Source organism: Amblyraja radiata, chromosome 24, assembly GCF_010909765.2.
Source record: "Amblyraja radiata isolate CabotCenter1 chromosome 24, sAmbRad1.1.pri, whole genome shotgun sequence".
Lineage (NCBI taxonomy): Eukaryota > Metazoa > Chordata > Chondrichthyes > Rajiformes > Rajidae > Amblyraja > Amblyraja radiata.
The window spans coordinates 30,344,626-30,371,335 of record NC_045979.1 but is presented as its reverse complement, the minus strand read 5'-3'; the positions used below and the strand labels follow the sequence as shown (position 1 = coordinate 30,371,335).

Below are 26,710 nucleotides of genomic sequence, written 5' to 3'. Positions count from 1 at the left end.
CCCATGTTTTGAGAGGTGGGGGACACCCCCCCCCCAAGTTTTTGTGATCCCGATTTCAAAATCTCCGCTTTCAGCGAGGCAGTGGGGGTGGGACTGAAGATAGAGCCAGCCAGTGTAGAGAAAGAACGCTAAACCCAGCTCAAATCTGCCTGTCCCGCCAGGTGAACCTGCCTGAACCTGCGGGAAATATGGCCAGCGTGGAGAAGCATCGCTGTTGTCCCATCAGTCCAGACAGGGCTGTAGTTAACCCTGGCGAGACAGGCAGAGTTGAGCTGCATTTAGCGTTGGATTGAGCCTCCGCAGCCTCGCGCGCGCGTGTGTGTGTGAGTGTGCGCATGCGCGCGCGGCCGCCAAAAAATTGGGTCCCCCGTCCCCTCCATGTTTTGATAGCGAGTTCCGCTCTTGCTGGTGGTTGTGGACTCGATGGGACGAAGGGCCTGTTTCCGCGCTGTATCTCTAAACTAAACTAAACTAAACGAGATGAGGATAGATGGGGCATCTTGGTCATAATTTCCAAATGAAATTGATAAGATTGACACTTCAATACTTAATGTTATAAAAATAATTTACCATTTATAATAGTGTATTTTCTCTGCCCTGGTTTTCCCCTGGTTAAATTAACTTTGGATTTCTGAAATTCATAGAATGCTTTCAAACTTTCAAAAACTCACACCTCCTATTTTTAGCTTGTCAGGCACATTATGCCTCTGCTCAGTGTGAATTAACATCCCTCTAACAACCCCCTCCTGATCTGAAGGCATCTGTTGCACTGAGATAGATGAGGTGCAAAAGAAACAATTAGCGATGCCAGGTTTAACTGTAGAAAATTACAATGCTTTTGTTATTTTTGGGCTGCCCGTAAGCAACTGTTGGTGTAAAAAAGTTGTGATGCCAACATATTGGCAGGGCTGCCAACCTATTTCCATTTTTTAGTTTAGTTTAGTTTAGAGATACAGCACTGAAACAGGCCGTTAGGCCACCCGGGTCCGCGCCGACCAATGATCCCCGCACATTAACACCATCCTACACCCACTAGGGACAATTTTTACATTGACCAAGCTAATTAACCTACAAACCTGTATGCCTTGGGAGTGTGGGAGGGAACTGAAGATCTCGGAGAAAACCCACGCAGGCCAAGGGGAAACGTACAAACTCCGTACAGGCAGCACCCGTAGTCGGGATCGAACCCGGCGCTGCATTCGCTGTAAGGCAGCAACTCTACCGCTGCGCCACCGTGCCTCCCGGCACGCCAGAGGTTGCGGAGAGACCTGATCGAAAATATCAGAATAAAAGGACGTACCTTTAGAAAGGAGATGAGGAGGAATTTCTTTAGCCAGAGGGTAGTGAATGTGGAGAGGATGTTTCCACGAGTGTAAGAGTCTAGAACTAGAGGGCACAGCCTTAGGATGGAAAGATGTAACTTTAGAAAGTAGATGAGGAGCAATTTAATTCACTGAAGGGTGATGAATTTATGGAATTAATCGCCATAGATAACGGTGGAGGCCAAGTAATTGGGTATTTAGACAATAGACAATAGACAATAGGTGCAGGAGTAGGCCATTCGGCCCTTCGAGCCAGCACCGCAATTCCCCATCAGTAACCCGTTCCTGCCTTCTCACCATATCCCCTGACTCCGCTATTTTTAAGAGCCCTATCTAGCTCTCTCTTGAAAGCATCCAGAGAACCTGCCTCCACCGCCCTCTGAGGCAGAGAATTCCACAGACTCACCGCTCTATGTGAGAAAAAGTGTTTCCTCGTCTCCGTTCTAAATGGCTTACTCCTTATTCTTAAACTGTGGCCCCTGGTTCTGGACTCCCCCAACATCGGGAACATGTTTCCTGCCTCTATTGTGTCCAAGCCCTTAACAATCTTATATGTTTCAATGAGATATCCTCTCATCCTTCTAAACTCCAGAGTGTACAAGCCCAGCCGCTCCATTCTCTCAGCATATGACAGTCCCGCCATCCCGGGAATTAACCTAGTAAACCTACGCTGCACTCCCTCAATAGCAAGAATGTCCTTCCTCAAATTAGGGGACCAAAACTGCACACAAAACTCCAGGTGTGGTCTCACTAGGGCTCTGTACAACTGCAGAAGGACCTCTTTGCTCCTATATTCGATTTCTCTTGTTATAAAGGCCAACATGCCATTCGCTTTCTTCACTGCCTGCTGTACCTGCATGGTTACTTTCATAGACTGATGAACAAGCACTGATGTAAAGCATAGATTGATAGTTTCTTGATTAGTAAGGGCGTCAAAAGTTATGGGGAGAAGACAGGAGAATGGACTGGGTAGGCCAAAGGGCCTGTTGTATCTCTAAATTAAACTAAACGTGATCAGCATCTGAAAAGAGGGAGCGCAGGGCAGCATTGCAAATGGATTTCCTTCATCAACCTGCGCTGTCAGGGATCAAAGCCTACTCTTGCGCCTAACAGATGTTTAGAGGGTGCTTGAAAGTATTTCCTGCAAAATTGATTCAGCTAACAGCTCTGCAAAATGCATTTCTTTGCTTTTAAATGAGAACAGTGCTGACTGTTTGATCTAACGCCTCTTGAACAAACGATACCTCTGTCTCTCGCTCTCTCTCCCTGCTGACCACCTAACCCATGGCAACCAAATCTTTTCCAGAGGCTATGTTGCATACTGCACGGGGTTGTGAAGGGAAAACTGAGGAGGAAAACAGTACGTGTGACATGACCGAATCCAGTGGAACCAATGTTAATCTTCAAAGGGTGGTGAATCTGTGGAATTCATTGCCACAGAAGGCTGTGGAGGCCAAGTCAGTGGACATATTTAAGGCAGAAATAGATAGATTCTTGATTAGTGCGGGTGCCAGAGATTATGGGGAGAAGGCAGGAGAATGGGGTTAGGAGAGATAGATCAGCCATTGTTTAATGGCAGAGTAGACTTGATGGGCTGAATGCCCTAATTCTACTCCTATCAATAGACAATAGGCGCAGGAGTAGGCCATTCGGCCCTTCGAACCTGCACCGCCATTCAATGTGATCATGGCTGATCATCCAAAATCAGTAGCCCGTTCCTGCTTTTTCCCCATATCCCTTGATTCCGTTAATCTATGAAAGCCACCACCCTGCCTCTCTGTCCTACTCCAGACCACTGTGCAGGTTTTAGGTTAGAATTAGAACTATCATTTTATCCTCCCTTCCTCTCCCAGTCAATTCATCTCATCCAAACGTAAATTCCGATCTCACCATAAAAAAAATATCAACTGCTTGCCCGTGTCAAGTAAAGGAGTCTGGTCCATAGTGGGGGAGGGGGGGGGGGAGGGGGGGTGGGGGGACAACATTTACTTCTTGGGCATTAAGATTACTTTTTCAATGCCTTTGGAAAACATTACAGGAACAGTGTCGTCCAAATCACCGGATGTGCCCGTTCCACTGAATATAAGCCAGTCGATCCATTCTTTCATCATATGACAGTCTCGCCATCCCGGGAATTAACCTGGTGAACCTACGCTGCACTCCCTCAATAGCAAGAATGTCCTTCCTCAAATTAGGAGACCAAAACTGCACACAATACTCTGGGTGTGGTCTCACCAGGGCCCTGTACAACAGCAGTAGGACCTCCTTGCTCCTAAACTCAAATCCTCTCGCAATGAAGGCCAACATGCCATTAGCTTTCTTCACTGCCTGCTGTACCTGCATGCTTACTTTCAGTGACTGATGAACAAGCACTGGCAATTGTGCTGAAGGCCTCCTTGCCCAGTCGTGGTGTTCACAAGAACTAGTCCTGAAATACTATCTACCTCATTGGTGACCCTAGGACTATCTTCGATCGGACTTTAATGGCTTTACCTTGCACTAAACGTTATTCCCTTATCATGTATGCATGCACTGTAAATGGATCGATTATAATCACGCGTCGTCTTTCCGCTGACTGGTTAGCACGCAACAGAAGCTTTTCACTGTACCTCGGTACACGTGGCAATAAACGAAACTGACCACCCATATCTACCTGTGACGCCGCTTTCAAGGACCTATGTAGCTACACTCCCAGATCCCTCTCTTCCACAACACTCCCCAGATCCCTTCCCTCCACTGTAGAGCTCCTGCACATGTTAGACCTTCCAAAATGCCCCAATGCGGTTGTTAATGCGGCCAGTGTACAACCAGGACAAGGACTGTTTGGTGTAAACGGACAAAAAGGCAGGCACAACTGGGACCCACGCAAGTGCCCAGGGCTACAGATGTCCTCCAGAGATATTGCATGACCTGCTGAGTTACTCCAGCACCTTGTGATCTTTACAGAACGTTACTCCCATAACGGTAGAGTTGCTGCCTCACAGCGCCAGAGACCCAGGTTCGATCTTGACCACGGGTGCTGTCTGTAGGGAGTTTGTACCTTTGTCCTGTGACTGCGTGGGTTTTCTCCGGGTGCTCCGGTTTCCTTCCCACATTCCATAGACGTGCAGGTTTGCAGGTTAATTGGCTTCTGTGAAATTGCCCCCAAGTGTGTCGGGAGCGAATGGGAAAGTCGAATAACATGGAACTAGTGTGAACGGGCGATAGATGGTCGGCGTGGACTCGGTGGGCCGAATGGCCTGTTTCCAAGTTGCATCTCTAAACTGAACTAAGCTAAATGAGGGTGGCACAGTGGCGCAGCGTTACGGAGTTTGTATATTCTTCCTGCGACCTGCGTGGGTTTTCTCCGAGATCTCCGGTTTCCTCCCACACTCCACACTCCTGCAGGTTTGTAGATAAATTGGCTTGGTAAAAATGTAAAAATTGTCCCTGGTGCGTATAGGATAGTGTTAATGTGCGGGGATCGCTGGTTGGCCCGGACCCGGCGGGCCGAAGGGCCAATTTCCGCGCTGTATCTCTAAGCTAAACGGATCTATTGTTGTGTGGCATGGGTCGTAAATACACTTTTCCCGGAGTAATTTCTTGATTTTTGAAAATGTGATAACAAATGTGGTGATTCTGTTGACATTTAAGGCAGCGTTAAATTGTGCCAGGATCACATGCTGATGGTCTGATAGCCTGGCTATGAAAGCATATAAACAAAACCTTTTACCAGCAGCTGTGAGGCGGGAAGTTACTGATTTACTCTCCCTGTCCTTTGTATTGCCAGGGTGTAATTTTAAAATGCCCCTGCTTGAAGAAAGAATGCTTTCATGACCTATGGATGTTTCGAGCCGAAATAACTTTATTTTTGAAATGTGCTCAGTCATGCAATAAAGAAAAACATGACAATCAGTTGGTACAGGCACGGTGGCTGTTGGTACAGGCATGGTACAGGAGTTGTTGCCTCACAGCGCCATAGACCCAGATTCAATCCTGACCTGTGTTTAAGAAGGAACTGCAGATGCTGGAAAATCGAAGGTAGACAAAATGCTGGAGAAACTCAGCGAAGGAAATAGGCAACGTTTTGGGCCGAAACCCCTTGGGTTTCGGCCCGAAATGTTGCCTTTTTCCTTCGCTCCATAGATGCTGCTGCACCCGCTGAGTTTCTCCAGCATTTTCGTCTACCTTTGCTGAGAGGTAGCTCTTGAGACATGAGAACACAATCAAAATGGTCTTCAAGCACGATATGCTGAGAACATTTTGACCCCTCATTCTCTCAGAGTCTATACAACCTCTTTGTATCCTCAGAAATCAAAGGGTTTCGGCCCAAAACGTTTCCTATTTCCTTCGCTCCATAGATGCTGCTGCACCCGCTGAGTTTCTCCGGCACTTTTGTCTACCTTCAATCCTGACCTTCTGTGCTGTCCGTGCGGAGTTTGCACGTTCTCCCTGCGACTAGCGGGTTACGATACGACACAATGTGATAGAACTTTATTCGTCCGCGGAGGGCAATTGGTCTGCCAACAGTCATAACACACAGTAAGGTATACGAATACTTGAAATGAATTTAAATTAAATTAAAAGTGGGGAAAAACAGAAAATGGACAAGCGATTGTTGTCTGGCTGGCTGGCGTGTACACAGCGCCTTCACCGCAACGAACGGGCAAACAAACAAACAAACAAATGCAGGCTTATCCCCTGGGCAGATAATTCTAAAACCCCCCTCCCCTACACCGGGTCCCCTTTTATTCTCACCGGATAACATAGACCAAGCCGATGGTTGGCGTGGACTTGGTACTGTACTGTTACATTTAAGAGTCACTTGGTCAAATACATGGATAGGAAAGGCTTAGAGGGTCGAATGGGACATAGCTTAGATGGGACATCTTGGTCAGCATGGGCAAGTTGGGCCAAATGGCCTGTTTCCATGCTGTACCTTTAAACTCAATCTGAGCACAGCAAACCTTCACCCCCCACCTCCCCAACAACGATATTATATCATTGTTGACATTATATATTATATGATATTATATCATATAAATTATATCTATAATAGACAATAGACAATAGGTGCAGGAGTAGGCCATTCAGCCCTTTGAGTCAGCACCGCCATTCAATGTGATCATGGCTGATCATCCCCAATCAGTACCCCGTTCCTGCCTTCTCCCCATATCCACTGACTCAGCTTTTTTTTAAGAGCCCTACCTAGCTCTCTCTTGAAAGCATCCATAATCTACAATTGTAACTAGATATCTATTCTGCTGTTGTTGCTTGATGGATTAATGATGGAATGTTCACCAGATGGACTTCGTTACTCTTCTTCAGGCAGTGTTAGGGAACCTGTCAGATGCACCAGAGAGCATGTAAGAAAATAAGAACTGGAGCTTTAGTTTAGTTTAGTTTAGAGATAGAGCGTACAAACAGGACTTTCGGCCCATCGAGTCTGCGCCGACCAGCCATCACCCCATGCACTGGTTCCATGTTATCCCAGTTTAGCATCCCACACACCAGGGGCAATTTACAGAAGCCAATCAACCTACGAACCTCTACGTCTTGGGAGTGTGCAGGGAAAACCAGAGCACCCTGAGAAAACCCACAAGGTCACAGGGAGAATGTACAAACTCTGTACAAACAGTACCCGTGGTTGGGATCGAACCCGGCTCGCTGGAGCTGTGAGGCAGCGACTCTACCACTGTGTCGCCGTGCCTCCCGACCCCTCAAAATCTGCCCCGCCATTCAAAACGATCCCAGGCCTCATCTCCTCTTCTGTGTCATTTCCCCATTGCCCTCAACTCCCCAATCTTTTAACTCTCTTCCAATTATTCCCAATGATCAAGTGAAATATAAGAGAGGGAGAATGAGGCTCATTTGCCCTGAAGAGATGCACCATTTTCCTGGTGTTATGTTGGCGTTAACTTGGCTTTGATGCGTAATACCTGGTTTCGCTTGTGAGCAATCTCGTGGAGGGGTAGCACAGTGGTGTTTCGCTAGAGTTGCTGCCTTAAGACCCTGTCCCACTTAGGACACCACACAGCAACCTCTGGTGACCTTGCCCGCCACCCAAAAAAAAAATCAAGGTCGAGGTGACCTGCAACCTCCTACCACCTCCCACGCATATGTTGAAAACCTTCCTCGACTGTGAAGAAAGCCGGCTTCGACTAGACCTGCAACAAAAAAATTATCGATTTTTAAAACTGCAACCTATTTCTAGTCGAGGCCGGTTTTAATCATGATGCAAAAAATAGCAGCAACCTAGATGAAGCCTCGACTACGCAGAAACCACTTTCGACCATTAGGGAGAGTGACCAAAACCTCCGGTCACCTCATGGAAACCTTGGGTGACGGGCTAGGTCACTAGAGGTTGCTGTTTAGGTCTCCAAAGTGGGACAGGGGCTTTACAGCGCAAGAAACCCGGGTTCGATCATCAGATCCCTCTGTACATCAATGCTATGAATGGTCATGCCGTTACCTGATTACTTTCCCCTTACATTTGACCTCTCAAAGCACAAATTGCGACTCTCACACATGCCTCCATCTGCCATTTCTCTGCCCATAACTGAAAATGTCTATATCCCCCCTGCATCCTCTGACAGCCCTCCTTATAGTCCACATATATCTTTACCTTCTCTTATTAACTACATTTGGATCACTTTTCCAACGAGAACAAGAATGATCCCAGGAATGAGTGGGTTAACATTTGATGAGCATTTGACGGCACTGGGCCTGTACTCGCTGGGGTTTAGAAGGATGAGGGGGTCCCTCATTGAAACTTACTGAATCGTGAAAGGCTTGGATAGAGTGGATGTGGAGAGGATGTTTCCACTAGTGGGAGAGTCTAGGACTGGAGGTCACAGCCACAGAAATAAATCGACGTTTGTTTAGGAAGGAGGTGAGGAGGAATTTCTTTAGTCAGAGGGTGGTGAATCTGTGGAATTCTTTGCCACAGTAAGGCTGTGGAGACAAAGTCAGTGGATATATTTAAGGCAGAGAGGGGGTTCCGGTGGGCGGCGCGACTCACGTCGCAGTGGCCTCTGCAGTCCGTTTGTCTTTTTGTTATTTTTTGTCCCGTTTTAATGTAGTTTTTATTATTTTTTTGATGGGGTATGTGTGTGCGTGTGTGTGTGTTGTGGGGGGGGGGGGGCGGGAAACTTTTAAAATCTTTCCCCTGCACGGAGAACCCGACCTTTTCCCTGTCGGGTCTCCGTTGTCGTTGGGGCTGCAACGTGGAGCGGCCTCCAGCAGGAACGTCCTGGGGCTCCAGTCGCGGAGCTGCGGAGCTACTCACCATCACGGAGCTGGCCGAGTCCGGAGCCGAAGGAGCGGTGGTGGCGCGCTGCTGTGACCCGACCCCCGGAGATTCGGAGGCTTACCGCAGGTCTGGCAGACAGTAATATCGGGAGCCCGCGGGTCCCTGCTGGGAGACCGCTTTTCGAGGCTTCTGCAACGGCGACTTCTCCCGCCCGAGTAGCGGGGTCGAGGATGACCTGGAGCGGGGCCTTACATCATAGCCTGGCGTGGCTTCAACGGCTGCGGGACTTTGCTAGCGCCCGCCGGGGGCTCCAACAACAAGACCCGGAGCGTGGCCTTGCATCGCTCGGCGTGGCTTTAATGGCCGCGGGACAATTGCCATCGCCCGCCGGGGGCTTTGACTCTGACATCGGGAGGGGAATGGGGAGTGCAGGGGAGAGATAAGTTTTTTTGCCTTCCATCACAGCGAGGACGAGATGCGCTGTGATGGATATCTGTGTAAATTGTGTTGTGTCTTGGGTCTTTTTTTTCATGTGTGTATGACTGCAGAAACAACATTTCATTTGAGCCTCTATGAGGTTCAAGTGACAAATAAATTGTATTGTGTATTGTGTGAGAGATAGATTTGTGATTAGTACGGGTATCAGAGGTTATGGGGAGAAGGCAGGAGAATGGGGTTGAGAGGGAGAGATAGATCAGCCATGATTGAATGGTGGAGTAACTTGATGGGCCAAATGGCCTAATTCTTCTCCTACCACTTATGAACATGAACCTATAGCTGAGGCTGGTACTATAACAGCATTCACTTGGTCAGATACATGGATAGGAGAGGCTTGGAGGGCCAAATGTGGGTAAATAGGTTTAGCTATTCAGATGGGGCATCTTGGTCGGCAGGGACAAGTTGGGCCGAAGGGCCTGTTTCCATGCTGTATGATTATGGCTAAGTACAAAATAATTAAGTTTCTCTGGCCTTATAATGTGCAACTGGTCCGTATTCTTGTGATAGGAAAGATTTTTTTTTCTCTCTGGTTGACCCAATTTCATTTCCTTTTTACAGTTGCATTGATTGGAACTGGAGTGAATAAGATGAAGAAGTTTAAACGCAGATTCTCACTGTCGGCACACAGGACAGAAACCATTGAAGAGTCACTCGTCGAATTTCAGGAACAGATCACAAACCAGATCAACAACAGAAGGAATGACGGTGCGTATCGGATTATCCAGTAAATATCCAGTGTGAAGAAGGGTCTCCCACCTGCAACGTCACCCACTCCAGTGATGCTGCCTGTCCCGCTGAGTTACTCCAGCATTTTGTGTCCACCTTCGATTTAAACCAGCATCTGCAGTTCTTTCCTACACATGGCTGATCTATCTCTCCCTCCTAACGCCATTCTCCTGCCTTCTCCCCATAACCTTTGCCACCCCTGATCATTCACTACCTAATATATGAGGCACAGTGGCGCAGCGGTAGAGCTGCTACCCTACAGCGCCAGAGACACGGGTTCAATCCCGACTACGGGTGCTGTCTGAATGAAGTTTGTACGTTCTCCCCGTGACAACGTGGGTTTTCTCTGAGATCTTTGGTTTCTCTCCACACTGCATATACATACATGTTTGTCGCTTAATTGACTTGGTATAAATGTAAATTGTCCCTAGTGTGTGTAGGATAGTGTTAGTTTGCGGGGATCGCTGATTGGTGCGGGCTTGGTGGGCAGAAGGGCCTGTTTTCGCACTGCACCTCTGAACTAAACTAAACTAAACTAAACTAAACTAAACTAAACTAAACTGAGCTAAACGAAACTGTTAAGGGCCTGTCCCGCTTGCCGATTTTTTTTCAGCGACTCCCGGCGTCATATCAGTGTGTCCAATAGATTTTGATAATTTCAAAATCCAGAGGCGCCAAAAAAAATGCTGCGACACTTGAAAAAACACCGCACGTGAATACGTCATCAGGCCGCGTCACGCTGCAACACGCTGCATCACCACAGCATCACGCCGCGTCACACCGCAAATTTTTCGGTGTCCTGATACGTCAGTCAATGATGCCGGCGGTTGCCGAAAAAAAATCGGCAAGTGGGACAGGCCCTTTAGATCTTCACTGGTCGACCAAGTCGAGTTTATTGTCATGTGCCCAAGTGCAGTGAGGTGCAGGTACAACCGTGCAATCTTGCAGCAGCATTGCAGGCAGATAGACTCAAACTCACACAATGCATAAATTATACATAAATTACATATAAATTCCTCAAGACAATGAACACTGTGCAAGAAAAGAAACAAGACATTTGTGGCAGCACAATGGCACACCAGTAGACCTGCTGCCTTACAGCGCCACAGTCCCAGGTTCGAACCTGACTACGGGTGCTAGCTGTAAGGAGTTTGCACGTTCTCCCTGTGACTGCATGGATTTTCTCCGGTTTCCTCCCACACTCCAAAGACGTACAGTTTTGTAGGTCAATTGACTTCTGTAAAAGGTCCTTGGTGAGTAGAATGTGAAACTGGGATAGCATAGAGCTAATGTACGGGTGATCGTTGGGCAGCACGAACTCTGTGGGCTGAAGGGCCTGTTTCCACGCTGTATCTCTAATCTCTAATGTGAATTAATCTCTAATGCAAAAATACACAATTAGAAAACAAGTCCATGGTAGTGCAAGAGGAAGTTTGCAGCCATCTAGGATTAGAGTTGTGCAGCTTGGTTCAAGAGCCTAAGACAGACACAAGAAGCTGGAGTAACTCAGCCAGTCAGGTCACGTCTCTGGAGAAAAGGAATAGGTGACGTTTCAGGTCGAGACCCTTCTTCTTCACACTCCATCTGAAGAAGGGTCTTGACCTGAAACGTCACCTATTCCTTTTCTCCAGAGATGCTATCTGACCCGCTGAGTTATTCCAGCTTTTTGTGTCTATCTTCATGTTAATCCAGCATCTGCAGTTCCTTCCCACACACTTGGTTCAAAGACCTGATGGTTGTAGGAAATTAGCTGTTCCTGAACCTGGAGTTGATGGCCTTTAGGTTTCTCTACCTCCCGCCCGATGGTAGCAGCGAGACGTGGGATGGCCTGGATGGTGGGCCTCCATGATGATGGACGCCACTTTCTTGAGTTAGCTCCTGATGTAGGTACTGCTGATGGTGGAGAGTAGTTACTATTGATCAATTGCAAAGGGCCTGTCTCCCTTGGCCATCATTTGCGCGTAAATTACGCAACATCATTTACCCGGCACGACGCGCGCGACGTGAAACGCACGTGATGCGCGTATAGTGCGCATTACGCACGCATGGTGCGCGATGACATAGGCAGTGATGCACGGCGTGATGTACAAAATCTCCGCGCGCCATCTGCGTGACACACAAATGTGGGACAGGCCCTTAACTTGCTGGGTTACTGACTGACTGAATAATAGTTTCTGAAGAAGTCTGAAGAAGGGTCTTGAACCAGAACACCTATGTTCTCCAGAGATGCTGCCTGACCCGTTGAGTTACTCCAGAACTTTGTGTCCTTTCTCTGTTTCAGCTTCAGTGATGGTTCACTCTATGAACTCAGATTTTTTTTTTTCGTTTAGAGATACAGCACGGAAACAGGCCCTTCGGCCCAACGCGTCCGTGCCGGCCAGCCCCCCCCCCCCCCCCCCTCCCCCACCCCACACTTCCACTATCCTACACACACTAGGGACAATTTACAATAATACCGAACCAATTAACCTCCAAACCTGTACGTCTTTGGAGTGTGAGAGGGAAACCGGAAGCACCCGGAGAAAACCCACGTGGGTCACGGGGAGAATGTACAAACTCCGTGCAAACAGCGCCCGTGGTCAGAATCGAACCTGGGTCACTGGGGCTGTGAGGCAGCAACTCTACCACTGCACCACCGTGCCGCACTAATCTTTCAACAAAATTACTTAGTAATATATATATTTAAACCAAAAGACCCACCAAGTAGCAGAAACTATGAAGCGATGAATTATTAGAAGATCCAGATGGTGACTGGATCATCACTGGACCATAGAAAAGGATGAGTGACAAGGAAGAAGCTGAATCTGACATTTTGTTTTGTGCAAAACTTGGTCATGCATTTATTGTGGCAGAATTACCCGATGTCCCATTGTTTGATATCCCGTTGATGTCCGTGCCACACTGCTCCTGAGGTGTGAGACCAGATCTGTTGTCCAAGATAGATTGTAGAAGCAAGGAACTGCAGATGCCGGTATATACCAAAGATAGACACAAAGAGCTGGAGGAACTCAGCGGGTCAGGCAGCGTCTCTGGAGAAAAAGGATGGGTGACGTTTTGGGTCAGAAATCCCTTCTGCATTCTCCCCGTCTGTCTCTCCATTCTTGCTGTAACAGGTGATCAGAACAGCACCCAATATCCAAATGTGGCCTAACCAAAGTTTTATATGTGACGGAAGGGACTGCAGACGCTGGTTGTGACCAGAACAGCACACAATTTCAGAAGTAGGGATTGCTCATTCGAAGAGCAAATGTGTAGACATTTTTCCCCCCTCGCAGATGTGTATTTCCCTGGAACGCTCAAAGCCAGAGACTGACGGAGACGGAGTCATTATATATATTTAACTCCGAGAACGGCAAACTTTTGATCCCGTGGGAATTTGAAGTTTAAGGAGGTCTGGCAGGAGAGAGGAGAAGAGGGAAAGATCATATCAGCCATGACTTCACTGAAGGATGGATCAGGCTTCAAAGACCATATGGTTTACTCCCTCTCCCATCTCTCATGTCTTTTTCTTATCTCACATTCTAATCAACTGCGATGTTGTGCTCTGTTTTGGGTCTTGGCCTCCGATTAAAGTTTCACAATTTAAATAAAAAACTGCAGGTTTAGTTTAGAGCCATTAGTGTGGAAACAGGCCCTTCGGCCCAACCGGACCCACACCAACTATCGATCATTCGTACACTAGCACTATCCCACACACTGGGGACAACTTACCCAGCCAATTAACCCGCAAACCCTAATGCCCCTGTCCCACTTAGGAAACCTGAACGGAAACCTCTGGAGACTTTGCGCCCCACCCGTGCGGTTCCCGGAGGTTGCAGGTGGTTGCCGGAGGTTGCAGGCAGTGGAAGCAGGTAGGGAGACTGACACAAACCACCGGGAACCGCACGGAAACCTTGGGTGGGGCGCCAAGTCTCCAGAGGTTTCCGTTCAAGTCTCCTAAGTGGGACAGGGGCATTACGTCTTGGAATACAGGTGGAAACTGGAGCACCCGGTGAAAACCCATGCTGGTCACGGAGAGAACGTACAAACTCCACACAGATCGAACCCGGGTCTCTGACGCTGTGAGGCGGCAACTCTCCCGCTGCGCCACCGTGCCGCCCTTAGGTCCTGGCAACTGAAGGGTTAAATCCGTGGGCTTTGTGTGGTGCAAGTGATTATCTTCAGGATCAAAGGGAGGTGGGCAGAAAGAATAGCCTTTGAATTCTGAAAGCTCTTTGGCAGCGTGTGTGTACAGTCCAACATCCGGCTCCTTTGATATCGTACACTCTCATTAATCTGTTTGATGAAAAATAAATCCATTAATAAACAGCAGAAAAACAATTAAAATAAATCACTCATGCGTCCCATGTGTTTGGGGTTCTGACAAACATCACCATTCATCTGCAAACAGCGGTGAAGTATATCGGCAATTCCATGTCCATAATTTCCCCCATGGCCCAGAGGAGAAGCTGGTTCCTCAAAGCCCTGCTCCCCTTTCCACTTCTAGTTTTAGTTTTACACGCAGAGAGTTGTGAGTCTGTGGAATTCTCTGCCTCAGAGGGCGGGGGAGGCCGTTTCTCTGGATACTTTCAAGAGAGAGCTTGAAAGGGCTCTTGAAGATAGCGGAGTCAGGGGATATGGGGAGAAGGCAGGAACGGGGTACTGATTGGGGATGATCAGCCATGATCACATTGAATGGTGGTGCTGGTTCGAAGGACGGAATGGCCTACTCCTGCACCTATTGTGTATTGTCTCTTTACAGGTGCAGCGTAGAAACAGGCCCTTCGGCCCACCGATTCCGTGCCGACCAGCGATCACCCCGTACACCAACACTATGCTAAACACACAGAATTAAAGGACGTTCTTTTGGGAAGGTGATGAGGAGAATTTTCTTTAGTCAGAGGGTCGTGAATCTGTGGAATTCTTTGCCACAGAAGACCGTAGAGGCCAAGTCGGTGGATATTTTCAAGGCAGATATAGATAGATTTTTGATTAGGACAGGTGTCAGAGGTTATGGGGAGAAGGCAGGTGAATGGGGTTAGGAGGGAGAGGTAGATCTGCCATGATTGGCAGAGTAGACATAATGGGCCGAATGGCCTAATTCCACTACTTATGACCTTGTGACTTGGGATAATTACATTTTTTTAATCAAAGGCAATAGATCTACTAGTTTCCCTCTCCCCTGACTCTCAGTCTGAAGAATGGTCCCAACCCAAAACGTCACCTATTCCTTTCCCTTAAAGATGCTGCCTGACCCGCTGAGTTACTCCAGCATTTTGTGTCCATCTTCAGTGTAAACCAACATCTGCAGTTCTTTCCTACACAATCTACAAACCTGGACGTCTTTTGCAGTGTGTGAGGAAACCGGAACACCCGGAGAAAACCCACGCAGGTCACGGGCAGACTGGCCATTCGGCGCACCAAGCCCGCCCTGACCAGCGATCCCCGCGCATGAACACTCCCCTATGGACTCTAGGGACAATTTATATTTGTAAGTCAATTAACCTACAAACCTGTACGCCTTTGGAGTGTGGGAGAAAAGCGAAGATCTCGGAGAAAAACGTACGTACTCCGTACGTAGTCGGGATCGAACCCGTGTCTCCGGCGCTGCAAGTGCTGTAAGGCAACAACCCTACCACTGCGCCACCCTGCCGCCCATCAGAAGAGGCAGAAGAGGATCTAGCCATTCGGGGAATGTGCCCTTAAAGCAAGTTGCGTTGCAAATGTTTTCTTGACCTGATAGATCTGCGATTCTAATAGCAAGTGAAGTGACCTTTCAAACGATCAGCTCTAGTTACGGTCAGAGAGCAGTTCAACCAACACTAACACCATCCCACCCTTGACCTAACATCAAGCTGACAGTTAAAACGTAGACCCAAATTTCTCGATGAAATTATTCAAGTTTCTCTGTCTTTAAATGGATTTTGTTTTTGCTTGTTTGAGTCACGCATCCATGATGCTGCACAAAGCGACTTCAACTGCACAGTGGCGCGGCTGGTAAGGTCATATGGTCATAGGTGATAGGAGCAGAATTAGGTCATTCAGCCCATCAGGGCTACTCCGCCATTCAATCACGGCTGATCTATCTCTCCCTCCAAACCCCATTCTCCTGCCTTCTCCCCATAACCTCTGACACCCGTACTAATCGAGAATCTACCTATCGCTGCCTTAAAAATATCCATTGACTTGGCCTCCACAGAATGTTCTGCAAACTATGGTCCAACCTTGAATACAAGCGAGAGATATTGAGACACCACCCACCACCCTCTCTCCAAAGAGAGTCCAGCACCCTCTCTTCGTTGCAACCCCTCTGTAATTTACTAGTTTGCTGCTGTCCTGCTGAGTTTCATTGTTGCATCACGCATTATCACCCCTCCCCACAGCCAACAATGGACCATTGTGGGCTCCAGCTTTCCTTCATCACCATTCCTTTTTGAATATCTTTGATTCATTTGTTGTATGCATGTACCGTCTATATCTCTCGTTTCCCTGACTCGCAGTCTGAAGAAGGGTCTCAACCCTATTCCTTCTCTCCGGAGATGCTGCCTGACCTGCTGAGATACTCCAGCATTTTTGTGTTTACCCCCCCAATTCACCAACTGGACTACAAAAACAGTCTCTGTAAGGACTGATTTACCAGGTTTAAGGTGAAGGGGAAAAGATTTAATTGGAATCTGAGGGGTTGCTTTTTCACACAAAGGGCGCTGGGTGTGTGGGACAAGCTGCCAGAGGAGGTAGTTGAGGCTGAGGCTATCCCGACGTTTAAGAAACAGTTAGACAGGTACATGGATAAGACAGGTTTGGAGGGATATGGGCTAAAGTTGGCAGATGAGACTAGTATAGCTGAGACATGTTGGCCAGTGTGGGCAAGTTGGGCCGAAGGGCCTGTTTCCATGCTGTGTCACTCTATGACTGGATGATCCTTAACAGCCTCTGTTTCTCATCCAAATATTTTTATTTACAGGGAGTGAACATTGCATTTCTTTTTCCCATCCCAGTGAATTTTTTCCATCGGAATTTATTTGCTGCCGAACTTTATTTATTAATCCTTAATTACTGTTTAAAAACACAGACGACGAGAAAATACAGCACCGGAACATGTCCTTTGGCCCGCGTTCTGTGTACCAGACATGATGCCAAATTAAACTAATGTCTTCTGCATGCACATGATCCACATCCCCCAATGAAGGCCTCATACAGGCCACTATTATATCTACTTTCACCACCACAACTAGTGATGTGTGCCAGGCAGTGCGTTTCGCTGTGTAAAAAAAACTTGCTCCGCACAGCTCTGTAAATTCCCCCTCTGACCTTAACGCTGTGTCTTCTAGACTGACATCGGTCTGAAGAAGGGTCTCGACCCGAAACGCCACCCATTCCTTCGCTCCATGGATGCTGCCTCACCCGCTGAGTTTCTCCAGCTTTTTTGTCGACCTTCGATTATTCCAGCATCTGCAGTTCTTTCTTAAACATGCCTTCTGGACTTGATATTTCCATCCGACATTTGGGGAAAAAGCTCCGGACCTGCCGACTTCATAACTTCAAACGTTCCATCGGATCTACTCCGCCATTCAATCATGGCTGATCGGTCTTTCCCTCTCAATCCCGTTCTCCTGCCTTCTCCCCATAAAACCCCTGACACTCTTACTAATCAAGAATCTGTCAATCTCCGCCTTAAAAAAGAATAAGAGGACAAAAACGAAGAATAAGAAAGAAGAAAGAAAAAAAAGGGACCATTACATGTTGATATACCTGCTTCATTTCTCACCACACCTATGTGTATTAACCAGCATATGCAATTCCTTGTTTCTAGGCTTCTGGTAAACCTCTTCTACACTCCCTCTTCATATTTCCTATAATGGGATGTCCAGAACAGCACAAATATTCCCCAAGTCTAAATTGGAGATGTGACAAACCTATTTGGAATATCGTACTGAACAGTTGTGAACTTTGTAATGATTATAATAGATTCAAACTGAAGTTCTAAATTTAAGACTGCATTTGTTTAGTTTACTTTAGTCTAGAGATGCAGTGTGGAAACAGGCCCTTTGGCCCACTGAGTCCGCATCGACCAACGATCCCTGCACATTCAAGGGCCCGTCCCACTTTCACGACCTCTGCCGAGTTTGCCCTTGACTCATACTCGCAGCATGGTCGTCACAAGGTCGTAGCAGGTCGTAGGTAGGTCGTACCAGGCCGTGATGCTGGTCGTAGGTACTTGTGGCATCAAGTAGGTCGGGGCGTTTTTCTAGCCTGGTGAAAAATGTCCACGAGTAAAAAAGATTGTGAATTAGGTCGTGAAAGTGGGACAGGCCCTTAACACTATCCTACACACGCCAGGGACAATTTACATTTATACCAAGACAATTAACCTACAAACCTGTACGTCTTTGGAGTGTGGGAGGAAGCAGAAGATCTCGGAGAAAACGCACGCAGGTCTCGGGGAGAACGCACAAACTCCGTACAGACAGCCCCCGTAGGCAGGATCGAACCCGGGTCTCTGGCGCTGTGAGGCTGAATCTTTACCACTGCGCCACCGTGCTGCCCAAAGCCACCTGACGTATCTCCACTTAGTTGGTTTATTCTGTGGAGGAGGTATCGTAACAGAACTCTTGGAGGAGTCTGATGAAATAACTTATTAATTCAAAGTTTTAATTTATGACTGTGGAGGTGGATGATATTAACTGCGTAAACTTTCTGCATTGGAAACATATCCACACATCTGAACCTTATTTGATGCTTTTAATAGATGCTCGAATGTAGGATCCTGTAATAGACTCAGAATAAACACAGAAGGAGACCCAGCAAGCCTCTGTCATCTCTTTGAAGGAGCTGTGAACATTTTGAACTATTCTTCATAAGTTCTAGGAGCAGAATTAGGCCATTCGGCCCATCAAGTCTACTCCGCCATTCAATCATGGCTGATCTATCTTTCCCTCTCAAACCCATTCTCCTGCCTTCTCCTCATAACCCCTGACACCCGCACTAATCAAGAATCTATCTATCTCTGCCAAGAAAATTTGCCTGCACCCAAACTTTACAATGCAGAACATAACATATGGAGAGAACACTGTGGCAACAGGCCCTTCGGCACTTATTGTCTGTGCTGAAAATTATGCACAGATAAACTAATCTCTTCTGTCGACACACAATCCAGATTCCACCTTACCCAGCATATAAGTTCTTAAATTCATAAGTCATAGGAGCAGAATTGGGCCATTTGGCCCATTGAGTCCACACCGCTATTTAATCATGGTTGGACTATCAATCCCTCTGGTCACGGTGGCGCAGCAGTAGAGTTGCTGCCTTACAGCGAATGCAGCCCCGGAGACCCAGGTTTGATTCTGTCTGTACGGAGTTTGTACATTCTCCCCGTGACCTGCGTTGGTCTTCTCCGAGATCTTCGGTTTCCTCCCACACTCCAATGGCGGACAGGTTTGTCCGTTAATTGGCTTGGTAAATGTAAAAATCGTCCCTAGTGGGTGTAGGATGGTGTTAATGTGCGGGGATCGCTGGACGGCACGGACCCGGACTCCATGCTGTATCTCTAAAGTAAACTAAACTAAAACCAAAACCCCATTCTCCCGCCTTCTCCCCGTAACCTTTTGAAACTCTTGACTAAGCACGAACATGTCAATATACCTCTTGAAAAATACCCAATGACTTGGCCTCCACAGCCGCCTGTGGCGATGAATTCCACAGATTCACCACCCTCTGATTAAAGAAACGCCTCCTCATCTCCTTCCTAAACTTACAAAATTCTTAAGGGGTAGAACAGGCTAGATGCAGGAAGATTGTTCCAGATGTTGGGGAAGTCCAGAACAAGGGGTCACAGTTTAAGGATAAGGGGGAAATCTTTTAGGACCGAGATGAGAAAAACATTTTTCACACAGAGAGTGGTGAATCTCTGGAATTCTCTGCCACAGAAGGTAGTTGAGGCCACAGTTCATTGGCTATATTTAAGAGGGAGTTAGATGTGGCCCTTGTGGCTAAAGGGATCAGGGAGTATGGAGAGAAGGCAGGTACAGGATACTGAGTTGGATGATCAGCCATGATCATATTGAATGGCGGTGCAGGCTCGAAGGGCCAAATGGCCTACTCCTGCACCTCATTTCTATGTTTCTATGTTTCTATGTTAAAGGAACGTCCTTTTATTCTGTGGCTATGACCTCTGGTCCTAGACTCTCCCACTAGTGGAAACATCCTCCCCACATCCACTTTATCCAGGCCTTTCACTATTCGATGTGCCCATCTAAAAACCTCTTAAACGCCACTATTGCGTATGGCTCCACATCCACCTCAGCCAGCGTATTCCAGGCACCCACCACTCCCTGTCTATTTAACTTTTAAATTTACTTTAACTATTAAAGTATTTAACTTGCAAAAAGGGATATGATTATTATTGATTTTTTTTGTCTGGTTCTATTGGACATTGGATGCTAGATTTAACGTCTGCAACCAGATGCAATAGCCTTTTTCTGCTAATTATATGTGAACAGTGATCCCTGGTTACAGGTTCTCGAGCTTCTCTGTGTAGTAAGCATAATCAAACAAATCTTCTCCGCCCCCACACTGTAAATAGAACAAATCTATGAGATCTGATGTGTAGGAAGGAACCGCAGATGCTGGTGTCAACCGAAGATAGCTGGAGTAACTCAGCGGGGGCAGGCAGCGTCTCTGGAGAGAAGGAATGGGTGACGATGATGTAGAGAGATATGTAGAGGCCTGTTCCCTTTATCATCGTTTCTTTTTTGCATATCTTTTATTCATTGTTCTTTATCTCTCCATATCATCGTCTATATCTCTCCTTTCCCTTATCCCCAACCAGTCTGAAGAAGGGTCTTGACCTGAAACGCCACCCATCCCTTCTCTCCAGAGATGCTGCCTGTCCCGCTGAGTTACTCCAGCTTTTTGTGTTTATGAGATCTAATGTTATATATATATATGCAAATATCGCACATGTCAGATTACAAAACACCGCGATATTTTCACATGCAAATTCTTGCCCATGCTGGAGTTTACCGTTGTATCTCAGTTATTTACTCTCAGTCTGAAGATGGTCTCTCGTCCCGAAACGTCATCCATTTCTGATTCAATTTTATCAATGACGATTGATGGCAGGGTTAATGTGGCCTGGGCGACTTGAAACTGTGCCCAAGGTTATTTTATACCTATCTGAGAGGGCAAAAGGACAGGATAAGACATGTTCTCGTGGCTAAAAATGGGCCATTGTGCAGTATTTCCATTTCAATGGGTTGATGCTTTGGCCAAATCCTTCTTTGTTTCCAGTCCGATTATTCCGGCTTCTCTTTGTTTAGATATTGCGTATGAAAATCTTCCACTGACTTTGAACGTGCACTCAGACCAGGTTGGGTCAGAAGGTGCCCATTCACCGAATGCCCTGCCCTACAGGAATCATCGGCAACGCAGGTTCTCCATGGAGGTACAGTGACATTTCTTGCTTTATAAGTTAAGGTGGAGTTGATGCCTTATAGTGCTTGCAGCGCCGGAGACCCGGGTTTGATCCCGACTACGGCTGCTGCCTGTACGGATTTTGTACGTTCTCCCCCTGAGCATGTGGGTTTTCTCCACACTCCAAAGATGTACAGGTTTGTATGTTAATTGGCTTGGTGTAAGTGAAAATTGTCCCTAGTGTGTGTGGGATAGGGTTAAATGTGTCGGTGTGGACTCGATGGGCCGAAGGGCCTGTTTCCAAGCTGTGTCTCGAAAACAAAACTAAAGTTCATAAGTTCATAAGTTGTAGCAGCAGAATTAGGCCATTCGGCCCATAGCGTCCTCACCGCCATTCAATCAGGTCTGATCTATCTCTCCCTCTCAACCCCATTCTCCTGCCTTCTCCCCATAACCCCTGACACCCTTAATAACCAAGAATCTATCAATCTCCACCTTAAAAACATCCACTGACTTGGCCTCCACAGCCGTCTGTGGCAATAAATTCCATAGATTCACCACCCTCTGTCTAACAATATTCCTCTTCATCTCCTTTCTCAAGGTATGTCCTTTTATTCTGAGGCTATGGCCTCTGGTCCTAGCCTCTCCCACCAGTGGAAACATCCTCTCCACATCCACTCTGTCCAGGCCTTTCACTGTTGGATAAGTTTCAATGAGGCACCCTCTCATCCTTCTAAACTCTAGCGAGTACAGGCCCAGCGCCGTCAAACACATCATAAGTTAACCCACTAATTCCTGGGATCATGCTCGTAAACCTCCTCTCCAGGGCCAGCACATCTTTCCTCAGATACGGTGCCCAAAACTGCTCACAATACTACAAAAGCAGCCTGACCAGTGCCTTATAAAGCCTCAGGATTACATCCCTGTTTTTGTATTCTAGCTCCCTCGAAATAAACCGTCTGAAGAAGGGTTTCGGCCCGAAACGTTGCCTTTTTCCTTCGCTCCATAGATGCTGCTGCACCCGCTGAGTTTCTCCAGCTTTTTTGTGTACCTTCGATTTTCCAGCATCTGCAGTTCCTTCTTAAACCCTCGAAATAAATGCCTGGCGTATAGACTGGTGTTTTCATTCTCAGTAGAGGGCAGGGGCAAGTATCTCCGGTTGAACAAGGTTCAGCGTTAATACAGATCCACCACCAATTTTCTGGCCTCTGGTGATCTGGCGTCTTCTTCAATCCGGACAAAATTACGAGAGCGCACTTGAAATTCCCTCCGGATGTCCCCCCGAAAATGCGGTGCCCAGGCCAGGTGAGGCGGCCGATCTCGACCTCATCGGGGCTTCCGCGGCCGATCGGCGGGTTGAATTTCCCCCCCCTGCGGCCGGGGCTCTGGAACCCTGGCCCGGCCAGAGTCAGCAGATCCGTTCCCATAGCCTACATCCGAGGCCGGCTTTGCGAGCCGAGGCAAAACGTCCCCTATCCATGTTCTTCAGAGATGCTGCCTGACCCGCTGAGTACTCCAAAGCACTCCAGCACTTTGTGTCTTTTTTTGTAGCCCAGCACCTGCAGTTCCTTGCTTCACCATTCCTATGTTACTGTTTCTCATGCACTTTATGCTGCTTGTCCTGACAACTCTACGCGATAACACAATGTATTCGAGGCTCGGCGGTCGTTTCGAGATGTGGACTCCTATATATCGGCGAGACCAATCGCAGGCTCGGTGATCGTTTCGTTGAACTCCTCCAGTCATTCCGCCTAAACCTTCATGATCTCCCGGTTGCTAAACACTTTAACTCCCCCTCCCATTCCTACACTGACCTTTCTGTCCTGGGCCTCCTCCATTGTCAGAGTGAGGCCCAGCGCAAATTGGAGGAACAGCACCTCAAATTTCGCTTGGGCAGCGTACACCCCAGCGGTATGAACATTGACTTCTCCAACTTCAAGTAACTCCTTTCTTTCCCCCTCTCTCCATCCCTCCTTCTTCCCAGTTCTCCCACCAGTCTTACTGTCTCCGGCTACATTTTATCTGTTTGCTTTGTTGTTGCCTTCTCCCAGCTAACACTGATCTATTCTACATTCCCCTTGATCTCCATCCCCTTTGTCCTGGTTTCACGCCTTGCACTTCCTTTTATCTATGTATCTCCCTCTCCCATGACATCAGTCTGAAGAAGGGTCTCGACCCGACAGGTCACCCATTCCTTCTCTCCGGGGATGCTGCCTGTCCCGCTGAGTTCCTCCAGCATTTTGTGTATATATGTGATTACACTCTGCTTTCCTTCCCTTTGCCCACCTCCTTCCATCATCTCCCTCTCTTGCAGGACCTGGGCAAGAGATTATCGCTCCCGATAGACAACAGGCTTCCGGAGGAATTCCTACAGAAACTGAGACTGGAGAGCCCTCCCTTTCCCAAAACTCAGAGCAGGACTTCACGCCGAGCTTCACTGGTGAGTGTTTAAGAAGGAACTGCAGATGCTGGAAAATCGAAGGTAGACAAAAATGCTGGAGAAACTCAGCCGGTGAGGCGAATCCACATTAGTCAGGAAATGATGTTAGGTAAACTGTTGGGACTGAAGGCAGATAAATTCCCAGGACCTGATGGTCTGCATCCCAGAGTACTCAAGGAGGTGGCCCTAGAAATCGTGGATGTATTGGTGATCATTTTGCAATGTTCTCTCAACTCTGGATCAGTCCCTGTGGACTGGAGGGTAGTCAATGTAACCCCACTTTTTAAGAAAGGAGGGAGAGAGAATACGGGGAATTATGGACCAGTTAGCCTTACATCGATAGTGGGGAAGATGCTTGAGTCGATTGTTAAAGATGTTGTAGTGGCCCATTTGGAAAGCAGTGACAGGATCGGTCAAAGTCAGCATGGATTTATGAAGAGGAAATCAGGCTTGACTAATCTTCTCGAATTTTCTGAGGATTTAACAAGTAGAATGGATATGGGAGAGCCAGTGGATGTGGTGTGTCTGGACTTTCAAACAAGGTCCCACACAAGGGATTAGTGTGCACAATTTGAGTTGCTCGGCGCGGACTCGGTGGGCCGAAGGGCCTGTTTCCGCGCTGTATCTCTAAACTAAACTAAACTAAAAAAAACCTAAGCCTTAGTGCAGAATCTGGGTTGACATCTCTCTCAGTGCAAGCTGAGGAAGATCAACACCTTCGGAAGGTCGACCCAGTAACCTGGCATAACCCAGCGGCTCAGACAGCATCTCTGGATCGTGTCGGATCGTGACCCATCTTCAGACTGCAGCATCTCAACCCAAAATGTCACCTATTCCTTTTCTCCAGTGATGCTGTCTGACCTGTTGAGTTACTACAGCTTTTTGCGTCCATCTTCGGGGTAAACCAGCATCTGCAGTTCCTTCCTGCACCTTTGGATGGTCTGTTATTCAGCTGGGATGTTACTGCCAAGGCTTGTGTGTTGTGTTGGCTGTTCAGAGGAGGTCCATGCCAGAGTTCCTCCTTGGTGTCTCAAGACAAGTCACATTTATTTATATAGCACATTTAAAAAACAACTCCCGTTGGCCAAAGTGTTTTACATTTGTTATAAGAATAGTATAAACAAACAAATTACATACATATATACATATAGCCCTCGCTCAGTGGACGTCAGGAAAGGCTTGGGAGTATAGATAAGTTTTTAATCTTGACTTAAAGTAGTCTCATCAGCATTTACCCCTTAACTACCATTGCAACAACCTGCCATCGGTGGTTATGGGAGTCTGCTATGTGGGGATCTTCCTGGTGAGTTTCCCACATTGCACAATGACCTCTCTTCACAAGAAACTTAACCACTTGACCATCTTTGCTGCCACCCTCTTGAGTGAGGCGCCATTTTTTGTGACACTGAAGTGATATTTGTTTCTCTCTCTGCAGTCAGACATAGGATTTGGGAAGTTGGAGACTTATGTGAAACTGGACAAGCTGGGAGAGGTAAGGTGAACTTGCGTGGTAGCTGCCAAAGCTCTGTCAAACTTTATCTGCTTTCTTTAGTGTCGTTTGGAGATACAGCGTGAAAACAGGCCCTTCGGCCCACCGGGTCCATACCGGCCAATGATCACCCGCGCACTAGCTCTATCTTATCCCAGTTTTGCATCCCACAAATTAAGGACAATATGCAGAAGCCAATCAGCCTACAAACCCGCACGTCTTTGGGATGTGGGAGGAAACTGGAGCACCCGGAGAAAACCCACAGGGAGAACGTGCAAACTCCATACAGACAGCACCCGAGGTCGGGGTCAAACCCGGGTCTCGGGCGCCGTGAGGCAGCGGCTCTACCTCTGCGCCACCGTGGCCATGTATTGGGTTAAGCACAGGAACGTTTCCACGGTCAGAAAGAAATGAGTTTTTTTCAAGTGTTGCAACATTTTATTTCTCGCTGCTTGATTTTGAAATGTTCAAAATCTTTTGGCGACACTGATATGACGCCGGCAGTCGCCGAAAAAATCGCCAAGTGGGACAGGCCCTTTATGGTTCTGTTAAAGACCAAGGCTTGGGGATTGAATCTTCTGATTTCTAGCTGTCTTCAGTTCAGTTTGGTTCAGTTTAGTTTATTGTCACGAGTACTGAGGTACAGTGAAAAGCTTTTGTTGCGCGCTGACCAGTCAGCGGAAATACAATACCTGTACATGATTTCAATCGAGCCATTTACAGTGTTCGGACACATGATAAGGGAGTAAAATTTAGTGCAAGGTAAAGCCAGCAAAGTCCGATCAAGGATTGTCCGAAAGTCACCAATGGGGTAAATAGTAGTTCTGGACTGCTCTCTGGTTGTGGTGGGATGGTTCAGTTGCCTGATAACAGCTGGGAAGAAACTGTTCCTGAATCTGGAGGTGTGCGTTTTCATACTTCTATACCTTTTGCCTGATGGGAGAGGAGTGGCCAGGTCTTAAATGCAGTTGTTCCCAAACCACGCTATGATGCATCCTGATAAAAATGCTTTCTTGCCCACTGTCGAGAAACTTGACTTATTTTTTCTCTCAGGGAACCTATGCCACAGTGTTTAAGGGAAAGAGCAAGTTGACGGAAAACCTGGTGGCTTTGAAGGAAATCCGACTGGAACATGAAGAGGGAGCGCCGTGCACTGCAATACGTGAAGGTACACTCCAATTCTTGAACTCCACTCCACATCTTTTTTTTGTCTTGTTCAGTTAAACTTTTGGTTATTAGGTTGTGTTATGTGGGGGGGGGGGGTGAAACAGGGCTTTCTGTCTCTCCCTTCGGGGGAATGCGACTTTCTTGTCGTATCCCCCTTCTCTTCCCCCGTCTGAGCTGAGGCCTAATGGCGGAGCTGGCGGCCTCCAACCTGTGACCGACCTCGAGGCTCCGGATGTAGAGCCAGCCAGGACTTACCAACGCGAGGCTGGCCGTCTCCGAGCTGCGGCAACGTTCGGGCAGCGGCACGACTCGGCGCGCCGGTGAGGGCAGACGGCGCGGGGCTGAGACGCTGCCGTGTGGGCGACCCGGCTCCCGGCTGGAGGGCGCTCCCGTGAGGGCAGCCCGGTGCGGGGCTGAGACGCTCCCGTGGGGGCGGCCCGGTGCGG

General features: G+C 47.7%; 1 protein-coding gene across 1 annotated transcript in view; it reads left to right on the top strand.

The window, feature by feature from the left end:
* The window catches only part of cdk18 (cyclin dependent kinase 18), an 83,999-nt gene that overhangs the window by 28,793 nt on the left and 28,496 nt on the right, over nt 1–26,710 (top strand). Inside the window, exons 2-6 of the mRNA XM_033042812.1 lie at nt 9,610–9,756; nt 21,075–21,199; nt 23,483–23,608; nt 25,044–25,100; nt 26,151–26,265. Coding sequence (XP_032898703.1) covers nt 9,639–9,756; nt 21,075–21,199; nt 23,483–23,608; nt 25,044–25,100; nt 26,151–26,265 — 541 coding nt within the window. The 5' untranslated portion in view covers nt 9,610–9,638. The remainder of the gene's footprint in view (nt 1–9,609; nt 9,757–21,074; nt 21,200–23,482; nt 23,609–25,043; nt 25,101–26,150; nt 26,266–26,710) is intronic.